Below are 11,543 nucleotides of genomic sequence, written 5' to 3'. Positions count from 1 at the left end.
GTTCCCGGCACTTGTAAGGACAAACACCAGGGAACAGAACCAAACCAAAAAGATGACGGTTATTCCAGAGAGGGGAAGTGTCGAGCAAGGAAGCTCAATAGGCGAAATGGAGGAGGGGACTTAACCCATCCCTCCAACATCTGCAAATTATCAATCCATATGGATACAAGAATAATATGCTGGAATTGTAGAGGAGCTATGAATAGGCGATTCTGGAGGAATCTAAAGGAGATTATAAGGGACAATGATCCTATGATCTTGATCCTAGTAGAAACGAGAACCAGTAGTGACAAAGGTAGAAGGGTTCTATGGAGATTCAAATTTAACCAGATGACTTCTGTTGAAGCACGGGGATTTTCAGGAGGAATATGGATATCCTGGGATGATCGGGAGGTGGAGTTAGAAGTAGTATCCATAAATTGGCAGATCATGAATGTTGTGGTGAAAAACAGAGATGGAAAAGAGTGGCTGATGTCAGCAATATATGCTTCACCTGAAGCAGAGTTGAGGAAGCTGTTGTGGAAGTACCTACAGGAACTTGGGGAGAAAGTCAGGTTTTCGTGGCAATTGTTGGGGGATTTTAATGAAGTTGTCGACTCAACTGAGAAGAGGAGGGGCGATGCTTTGTAGGGAAATACTCGAATAGCTTAATTGAATGCATTCGAAAATGTGAACTGATTGACTTGGGATTCAACGGTCCAGCTCTTACGTGGAATAACTGCAGGGAAGGAGGTGCCAATGTTAGGAAAAGACTGGACAAAGTGTTATGCAATAGATGTGGAACATGGATTACCAACAGGCTAGTGTTACTCACCTTACAAGAACCCACTCGGATCATCACCCGATACGAGTTAATACTAAGAAGAATGATGGTCAGGGAGTAGTAGTTCATTTTAGGTAGAGAATGCCTGGTAAACTCACCATGATTTCTATACTCAAGTGGAGCAAAGTTGGAATAATAATGAGGATTTGCTGGAGAATGTGAAGAGCTTTACGGAAACAATCAAAAACTGGAACAGGGAGATATTTGGTAACATACTCAGGAGGAAGAAAAGATGTTAGGAAATACTCAATGGAATCCAAAGGAGCCTCTCATGGGCGCCATCAAATTGCCTACAAAAACTTGAAAATTAGCTGATTGTCGAGTACAATACAATCCTGGAACAAGAAGAAAATATGTGGCATCAAAGGGCAAAGGTTGAATGGTTGAAATACGGGGATGGGAATACGAGATTTTTCTATCTGTCAACTGTTATTCGCAGACGGAAAAACACAATTCAGAGTCTGAAGGATAGATAAGGAAGATGGCAGGAGGACCCTGACACGGTGAGAAGTATTGTGGTGGATTTTTTTAAGGACCTATATAGCGACAGAAACCACCATAGAAATGTCAGTCAATCTCATAGCTTCGCAACCCTGTCAAATAGAGAGGGGGGAAGACTGATCAGACAAGGAGATGAAGAGGAGATTAAAAGGGCACTGTTTAGGATAAAAGGAGATAAATCACCAGGCCCAGATGGGATACCTGCTAGCTTTTATCAAAGATGCTGGAACCAAGTAAGTGGCTCTTTCATTAAGTGCATTCAACAAGTATTTAGAGAGAAAAAAATCCCAATAGGAATGAATAGTACATATATTGCTTTGATACCTAAGGTGCCACATCCTGAAATGGTAGCTTAGTTGAGACCAATATCTTTGTACAATGTTTGCTACAAAGTCATTACTAAGATTATTGTGAATCGTCTGAGACCCCTGCTAAAAGATTTGGTTGGCCCAAACCAAGCTAGTTTTTGTCCTGGAAGATATACAATAGATAATGTCATAATCATTCAAGAAATGATCCACACAATAAAGAGGAAAAAAGGAAAGAAAGATTATGTTGCAATAAAGGTGGATTTGGAAAAAGCCTATGACCGGGTGAAATGAAATTTTTTACAACAAACTCTGGAATTTGTGGGAATCCCCCAAGACTTGATAGCCTTAATTATAAATTGTGTGCGGGCGGAAAGCATGGAAATCCTTTGGAATGGAAAAAGATTAGAACCGTTCACCCCACAGAGAGGGATTCGACAAGGGGATCCCATTTCCCCTTACCTGTTTATTCTATGTATGGAAAGATTGAACCATATGATAAATAGAGCAGCTGGTGAGAGGAGATGGAGAGGGCTAAAGGCATCAAGATCAGGGCCATAAATCACTCATCTTATGTTTGCAGATGACTTTTTTCTCTTTGCGGAGGCAAGTGTTGAACAAGCAGTGAAAGTGGGAAATATATTACAGGAGTTCTGTACTCTATCTGGACAAAAAGTGAATGTGAGTATATCAAAACTGTTCGCATCCTCAAATGTCCTACGGTAGGTGGTAAGGGAAATGTGCAGACTGACAGGAGTTAAAGAAACACAGGATCTTGGGAAATATTTGGGCATGCCAATTCTACATAAAAGGGTGACCAAAGAGACCTACACATGAATACTAGATAAGGTAAGGAGCAAATTGGCAGGATGGAAAAGGAAAAATCTGTCTTTTGCAGGCCGAGCAACGCTGATTAAGTCAGTAATTACGGCAATTCCTAATTACTCCATGCAAACGAGCTTGCTCCCATATTCGGTGGTGGAGAAGATAGAGAAAATAGCTAGAGGGTTTCTCTGGGGAGACAGCCCGGATGAAAGGAAAATTCACCATGTAGGGTGGGAGAAGGTAACACAACCCAAAGCCAGAGGAGGGCTAGGGATCCGAAGGCTAAGTAAAGTGAATAGGGCACTACTAGCTAAAATAAGCTGGAGGTTTATGGATAGAGAGGAAGCACTATGGAAGGAAGTTTTGAAAGAGAAATATTACGGAGGACAAGGAGACTTTTTTGAAAGAAAAAAAAAGCAGGGGAATCCCATACTTGGAAGAGCATATGTGAAGGCAGTAAAATTGCAGTTCGAGGAAGGAAGTGGAGGATCGAAAATGGAAATTCTACTCTTTTCTGGACAGATAGGTGGCTGAAAGACATACCACTAGTTGAAGAAGTTGAAGTGGAGTTGAATCTAGAGGAGTTGGAAAGGAAGGTAGGGGAATACTGGAGGACAGGAGTAGGTTGGAAATGGGAAGAGCTGGAAGGAGTACTAGCACAAGAAACATTAGCCAAACTCAAAGGCTACTGTGTGGAACAAGGCGAGGACAATCCAGATGTACTGGTTTGGAGCCCAGAAATAAGAGGGGAATTCACGTCAGCCTCAGCATATGAACTCATACTAGAAAAGGAAGAATTGGGTCCGAGAAGTAAATAGTAGGAGAGGATTTGGAAACAGAAAGGTCCAAAGAGGTGGCAATTCCTAATGTGGCTGGTCAGAAATGGCAGACTACTCACACAAAGAGAGAAAAAACGAAGACATCTGGCTCTGGATGATAAATGTCCAATATGCAAAGAGCATGCCGAAACTACACTTTATGCACTTAGGGACTGTAGCTGGATAAAGCCCATTTGGAAGACTTTGGTGTTCCCACATTCCTAGGAGGTATTTTCAGCAAAAACACAATGTATTGGGTAGACTGGAACCTAACGCAAGATGGTATAGGAGCTGGAGGGAGAGTGATGTGGTAGCTGACCTTCCAAATAATGATATACCACGCCTGGAGGGCTAGAAACAAATTTGCTATTGAAGGTGAGAATTACCTCCTTAAGGTCCCTTCAGCGACTTTGAGGCAAATGGCAAAACAGGCAAAGCAACTACTCTTTAATGGGAGAGGTAGAGTTCCCAAACAAGAGTGTCTTATACGATGGATATCGCCTCCTGAAGGTGTTGTCAAAGTCAATGTGGATGGTGCCTCAAAAAGAAATCCGGGAAGAGCAGGAGTAGGAGGGCTCATTAGGGATGAAACAGGGATATGGTTAGGAGGTTTTGCAAAGAGTATAGGGAATGCCAGCAATATAGCAGCTGAGCTATGGGGAATTCTTAAAGGAATGCAGCTGGCTTGGGAGAAAGGCTACAGAGATGTAATCGTGGAGACGGATTCAAAAGTAGGATTGGAGATGATAGAAGATGCAGTGGCCACATCACCTTACCATAACTTGGTTAAGCAGATTAGAAGCATGATGAGCAGGGAATGGTCATGTAAGCTGCAACATATCTGAAGAGAAGGAAATGTTTGCGCAGACTAGCTGGCAAAGAAAGCAATACAGCTACAGTTGCCAGGTGGACTAATGGAAGAACCACCGACAGGACTAAGGGAAATGTTAGGCGCTGATATAATAGGGGTTACAACCCCACGCCTAGTACAATGTTAAAAGGCAGTTTGCCTCTCCTTTGTGTTAAAAAAAAAAATACATGGATTTTAAATTTGTAGTAAAATCTATGGCCCAATCCATTATAACGAAAACAAGAATGGGCAGAGGTCCATCATATTAATTGCTCAAATTTGGTAAGAAAACTCTTGAAGCATTTTGGCAAGTCCACGGGCTATCTTTGCTTGAACGGAGCCCATACTCCTCCGTCTCTATTCAGTCTCTATTCAGCCATCGACCCAATCTCTTCTTCTGCTTCTGCCTTCGTAAAATCGTCAGACCTTTGCTCCTCTTAACCAAGAAATCAGCAACATGGGTTCTCTCAGGCAGCTATGGTTATTGAGAAGAAGACCCTTTTCAGTTTGGAAATCTCTGACATCGATATCAATTTCAACAAAGAACTCATTTTTATCTTCCTATTTGGCAAATAATTCTCTGCACCTTCTTAAACCCTGTGTTCTTGGCCCTAAACCCTCTGTCTATAGCAGCAATTGTAGAAGCTTCTGTTCACGTTCCAATTCCTTCATTGATAAATCTCAAGGCCCTGCCGCCATTGATTACCAGTATGTTAACTGCTCTTTTATTCTTATATACTGGTTCAGTTCTTAATTTTCTTATCTGGGGTTGTTGCAAAATTTTTGTAATTAGAAAAAAGTGATACATTGAAGGGAAAAAAAATGGGTACAAGGAAAGATTTTGTTTTTCTTTTTGGCTGAATTTGTATATTGGGATTATATCTTGTTACTTCTGGGAAAAGGGTAGCTGAAGAATGTTTGCACTAGGCTCTATCTGTCTGAGGTACAAAGGGAGCTTTGCTCTCTTTGCAAAATAAGGTGAAAGTGTATGGTTGTTCTGTGAGAGAAAGTAATAGGACAGGAAAATTTTGGGAGAAAAGTTAATAGATATCCAAATGAACTATCGGTTTGTGTTTCCCTTGCACAGAAGATGCAGTGTTTCGTCAATTGAAGCATAATCAAAGTTTTTGTTTTTTTTAATAGTACTGACCTTGAAGTTTCTTTGGAGTGATCAAACAAGTACCTGACTACAGGGTGTGCTCAATCGCCCTGGAACAGATACCAAGAGAAAAACCATTCTTGTTTTTATAGCTGGACATCATTCTTGCCAGTTGCAACTGATAATTCTGATGTGGTGGTCGTCATTATTGTCGATTATGAAAATACAGCTGTTCTAATTTTCTATTTTGTGGATAATATGTTTAGGAAGGGAGAAATGGTCACATGACTAATAGCCAGAGAACAAGGCTTTCACGCGTGAAATGATATTTTCTCAGATGACCTGCAGGGTAGTCTGCAAAAAGATTGATTTGTGAAGTATGCTTGAGAATCCTATGAGATTAACAGTTTTGACAAACATCTTGTGCTAGCCAAGAAAAAATTATGTCATCCTTTAATCCCAAATCGAGAGTTGGGACTGGTGCTCAATTTGTATAGTAGAATAGAATGTGCACTGAAATGGAACTTTGATTTTTTACGTTTAACACTTTTCTGCCTTGAATACTGAATATTTCTCAATTCAATTCCTTTTTCTGAATATGGATGCTACTGGTAGCTGTGTTTCTGAAATTAAGCTTTTTAATGACACGTGAGACCATGGTAGAAGTTTCAACTTTTTTGAACACAGGGAACTAACTGCATCAAAATTGAAAGTAAACGTTTTAAGTATCCTTCATTTCAGGGAACAAGAGCTATGAGGAACTTGACTGAAATTAGTCGAGAACATGAGGAACCAAAAGTCTAAATCTCCCTTGTTTGTCCTGTCAACTATAGTTATATTCAAGAAACTTCTATAATAGTGTTGTGATTGTTTATGTTGTATTTTGAACTGCATAAACTTATTATTGACGATTAGTTCCAAGTTGTTAGTAAAGTAAAATAACAGATGTGCAGCTCTATGTTGCAGGAAGATGAGTATCAAAAGTTGGCTAATTCAACAATCCATGATCTATTAGAGAAGTTAGAGGTAGCTTCTGTCTTGTTTCTTTTCTTGTGTTTGTGAATTATGGTCGTCTACTTATATGACCACAGAGTGTTCACCTTGTTATTCAATGGAGTTTTCTTGGATGTGTATTCCATTGGACTCCTCTCATGGTTTATTGATCTTTGCTTATTTATGCTTATTGGCTTTGTCTCATGGCAGGAATATGGTGATTCCGTTGATATTGATGGTTATGACATAGATTATGGGGTGAGAATAAGCAATGATTAGTCCCTTGGTGGCATGTTCTTTTTAACTTTACTATTACATAGATTATGGGGTGAGAATAAGTGATGATTAGTCCTTTGGTGGCATGTTCTTTTTAACTTTATTATTACATACATTATGGGGTGAGAATAAGTGATGATTAGTCCTTTGGTGGCATTTTCTTTTTAACTTTATTATTCCTTATGATATTACTCTGTTTGGCAGAATGAGGTTCTAACGGTGAAGCTTGGCGACTTGGGAACCTATGTCATAAACAAACAAACACCAAATAGACAAATTTGGATGTCATCTCCAGTCAGGTACCACTTGTACTCTATCCCTGTGCCCCTGTTGCAATTTATAGGTATATTGGAAAAAGTCACCGGCAAGGTTTGAATTCCAGATTAAAGGAAATGTAATTGACATGGTGTAAATACTTGTAGCCAGATCAGGTACCAGTAGGGTGAAAAATTGGTAGCTTGGCAATTGTCCGGAGTCAATTTTGACGAAAATAACGTTCGTACAGCTTTTAGAATTTTGATTTTTGTCCTTGACAGTGCCCCCTCATTGTAAAGGTTAACGGTCGCCTCTGTTGTGTCTGATCTATATTCTTAATTTACAATTTAAGGTAGTATCTGAACTTGAGGGAAATGACTGTGATTTTGGCTTGACCTCTGTTTGTGTATGGGCAGAGACTTGCTGTTAGTTCTTGCTGCTAATCATTTTTTACTCCTCTTTTGGATTGATAGGATAAGGATAAAAACTCAAGTAAATTGTCAAATCTGGATGTTTGGTAAGGGCAGGTTGTAAGACTTTGAAGTATAACGGTCACTTTGGTCTTTGTTTGTATGTGCTGTATCAGCATATTCTTTATCTCTCTCTCTCTCTCTCTCTCTCTCTGCGCGCACGCGTGCGGACGTGTGTGCGCACTCGCGTGCGTTTGCATTGTGGACTGACGAGAATGACCTGCATCTTCGTTATCTTCAAGCTACCTAAACAATTGTGGCATACAAGTTACTTTTGACATCAGTGCCCTATAGTTGCTCTTGGACTTCCGACAACTGTTCTTTCAATTCTTCGTTTCCTCGGTCACTAGTGGTTTCCCAGATGAGGAGGGAACTTATCATCTAAAAAAAAACAGTACAGTGTTTCTATATTCCATTTAACTTTGAGCTATCATTGCAAGCTATTTACATCTGAATTTTAGTTTACTGTAAGAAAAACTTCACTATAAATTTCCTCGTCTACATTTCCTTTCATGCCTCATATTCGTTCTTTTTGGAGAGATCATTCCTTTCTTTAGGGGAGCTAATGAGAAACTTGATATCCTTTTGCAGCGGCCCTTCGAGATTTGATTGGGATCAAGATACTCAAGCTTGGGTTTACCGACGAACAGAGGCAAACCTGGTGGATATCTTAGAGGAGGAGTTGGAACAACTTTGCGGCAAACCCATAAATCTCTCTTAAAAGAACTTGACTCAGCTGTGACTTGATAATTCTTTTTCCCCTTTTCTGGGAAGGAGGCTTGGGGAACTTGGAGAAGTGACAGACTAACTGTGTATATCTACATGAATTTCTTGACTTTGTTATGGGCTGGACACTTAAATAAAAGTTTCACTTGGAAAACCAAAAGAGTTAAATCAAAATGTACTGAAATGAATAGGATTTTCATTCGAAATTTATTTTCCTTGCTCTTCCGTCTCTCTGCAGTTCCCAAAATGATTTCTTTCCTTCTCTCGCTTCTCCTTTATCCTCTTTTCCCCTGGCCTCAACTAGTGGAATAGTGGTGATTCTTGGCTCTGTGTAAGAGCTCAAGAATCACAAATTACTTAAGCATGAACACGTTAGAATTTTCAATAGAAGAAGAAACTTTTCCTCTACTGGTTGAATAAATTTCTGTGACAATTACCTTCTTTATCTTATTTAGTTGAATAATCTCTAAGCATACCGTGCACGTCATAATGCATTAATTAATTCTGAAGAGCCTTTGTTTCCCCGTTCATTGCAGCCTAATCTCAGCCACAACCAAAACCCCTTTCGGCTCTTTACTAGAATCTTTAGAATGATAGCTATGGTCTATCTGTTTATAAAGCACTTTTGTGTCATGTTTACTTTAATTACGTGGAAGATATCACAAGAGTTGGAATGATAGCTATGGTCATTATCTTCCACAAATTTATCTTTGTGTTATGTGATTGAAATTGAATATTCTAACTAACAAATGCATCAATTGATAATAGACGTAAATCGTTAGAGAGTCTCATCTGTTAATTTTTTTTTAAGAAGATTATATCTTATATACACTAATAGTGTATACACTATCACTCACCATTAGATCAATAATACATGTGAAAAAATTAGATTTAAAATTTAAATATGGCATAGTTATCATTCATACAAACCTGATAACGCATACACTGTCAGTGTAGGAAAAATTAATTCTTTTAAAAAGCTAAAATTAAATATAGAAAACGTTTAAATACAGAATTAGTCTTATATACATTGATAGTGCACACACTACCACTTTTGAACACATGACACACATACAAAATTTGGATTTCAAATTCAAATTTAATTTAATTATCACACGTGATTAGACGGTTAAGACGGATGTAAATGCTTCATAGAAATTTCAGTGTAACTTAAATACATTTGATGAGTACCTAATAGAAATGATTTAACTGTTGACTGTAGATGCTTGCTTTTGAGCAATTGCATGGTGAATCCTTAACTAGTAGGTAATCGAGGAATGTGGGTAAGTTTTTATTCAAGGAAGAAGTGAACAACCATTCTTGAGGACTGAAGCAAAGTATGAATGATCATAGCTATCAAAGGAAGTTACCCATGCACAAGACAAAGTATAGTCCTTGAGTCATTATCAAACATGATTAATTTGGACTCATCTTTCTCATACCATTCAATGGATTCTATCCCTTCAAGTTCACCATCCCAATCCTATAATATCAAGGGTTGATGAGAAGGATCAAAATATACCAATAGGACCAAAATTTAACTTGAGCCACACACACAAAAACACACTCATCCACAACCACTCATTCCAAACACACAAACAAATCCCCACCACATAACAAAGCAGTCCATTTGATTCTTTCTGCCTTTATACTTTTCTCCTAATCGAGTGAACATGGCCTTTAATTGTACTCCATAGGAACCTTCTTGGTTTTAAAAAAATGTCCTACTACCCAAATCCAGTAGATTATTATGTGTGTGTAGATTCTTGATGAAATGACAAGCATGTGGCAGGGGGAAGATACAACCCCCCTCAACCTTGTCCACAATTTCTTGATTATGTTGGCTTAACACGTACTTTGATGCATAATCTGTGGTTAATTAGTGGTTTGAAAAAACGTATCAACATTAATAATCGTGTCCCATGCTGCTAGACCCCTATTATATTAGGATTCATACACAAAAAGGCTCCCCCACTTGATGTAATTGCCGGCCACAAATTGCAACTTAAATCAATCAAAAAGATGGAGAGAGACTGAGAGAGAGAGAGAGATTATGAGAATTAGTCTAATGTAAATCAATCAGTGTATGTGCTCCACAACCACCAGATATTTGGAGTAAAAATCATTAAAAAAATCACAAATATCTACCGAATAGATACCTTTCCAACCTACCGATCTTTTCTTGATCAAGTGTGGACATAAACTACACTATAAAAATAAATAAAATACAATATATGGCTTTTGACTAAATGAAATTTGACCGGAAAGGATTATCAAGTTAAACAACAAACAAAATGATATGTCAATAAATTTCGCTCCCTCATTTCTTGCTTAATTTTCACGTAGAATAAAATGTAAGCATTTGAGACAAAGAGAGTCTTTAAGTTTAAGTCTAAACTCAACTCACATGTTCTATTAATTCCATATACAAATATAGACAACAAGTTCCACTTAAATTTGAATCGATTAGCATGAGTTTTAAAATTTATTTCAACTATTTGAGCTCGACTGGCGTTTGATTCAATAAAAACTCGCCTGACATTAGTTGAAAAATTAAACAAGTCAAATTTAAATATAATTTCAAATTTATTAAAATAAACAAGTAAACACACACACTAAAATTTTTTGCTTGATAAGGCTTTCTAACCTTTACCTTTAAGTAATATATATGAATTTTAATATGTTTTGTAGCTGTGTGTCTAACATTTTGTTTGTGGTTGTGTGATAATTTGTGAGCAATAATAATGATACTTGCAAACGTGTCAATCATACGTATAATCATAAAAATTAAGCGCATCTCAGCCAAGAAGCAAAGTAACAAATTAATAAGGTTCACTAATTTCAAGACGACTAAGTCACCACTAAATGGCTTCAAATACGACATGTAAAAAGGAAACTGCGGGAAAATGTGTGGTGTGTAGTGAATTGCAGTCTTTGTTGAAGATATTGCTGAAGTTGGACCGTTAACTTAGGTTGAGGTTAAACCACTTGCAAAAATATCACATTGCTTAAACAAATTTGAAATTGTCACCATTCTTTTGAAATCAGAATCACTATGGGCACTTGAAAACGCAATTTCCTTGAATTGGATGCATCAAATCACGACAAGGGAAGTAAAATCTGTAGAAGAACAGAACCCACAGTTGAGGAGGGAGATATTAATTGGTTACATGCAGGACTTCTTATGTACACCTTTCAACGAACTATTTGATGAGAATGATGCTTTTGCCATAACGAGGAAAGCAACAAGCCAGGATATATTCAGACCCTAAAAGCAAAGGGAATCCAAATTTCAAAATTATGAGTTTGTTGCAATTGGAGGTATTAACTATTATGCTAACGCATTTTTTCCAATCTTTACGTATTATTAGTTGCATGTTTTTTGCACTAATGCATCCCTTATGTTTTAGCCTCTTAAAATGAAAATGAGGGATTAAATTTTTGCATTGGTGATGTGTGTGAGGGACGATTTGTGCAATTTTTCCTTTCTAGTTGCAGTACTGATCATTTAATTCATTTAATCACATTAATTTCTCCTACCAATGGATACACATGAAAATATCTGTCCCTATTTCTTTTCTTGGAGAAAATCGAATACT

The 11,543-nt window shown here is 37.9% G+C and overlaps 1 protein-coding gene across 1 annotated transcript; it reads left to right on the top strand.

Moving 5' to 3' along the window:
• Positions 1-4,488: 4,488 nt before the first annotated feature.
• Positions 4,489-8,173, top strand: LOC113770714 (frataxin, mitochondrial). Its single transcript, XM_027315274.1, has 5 exons — positions 4,489-4,833; positions 6,178-6,250; positions 6,428-6,475; positions 6,698-6,792; positions 7,810-8,173. Exons 1-5 carry the CDS (start codon positions 4,583-4,585, stop codon positions 7,937-7,939), a joined length of 597 nt encoding a protein of 198 aa, XP_027171075.1. The 5' UTR covers positions 4,489-4,582; the 3' UTR covers positions 7,940-8,173.
• Positions 8,174-11,543: the final 3,370 nt, after the last annotated feature.

Source organism: Coffea eugenioides, chromosome 5 (assembly GCF_003713205.1).
Source record: "Coffea eugenioides isolate CCC68of chromosome 5, Ceug_1.0, whole genome shotgun sequence".
Taxonomy (NCBI): Eukaryota; Viridiplantae; Streptophyta; class Magnoliopsida; order Gentianales; family Rubiaceae; genus Coffea; species Coffea eugenioides.
The sequence above is the reverse complement of the archived record's forward strand: the minus strand, read 5'-3'. Positions and strand labels throughout refer to the sequence as shown.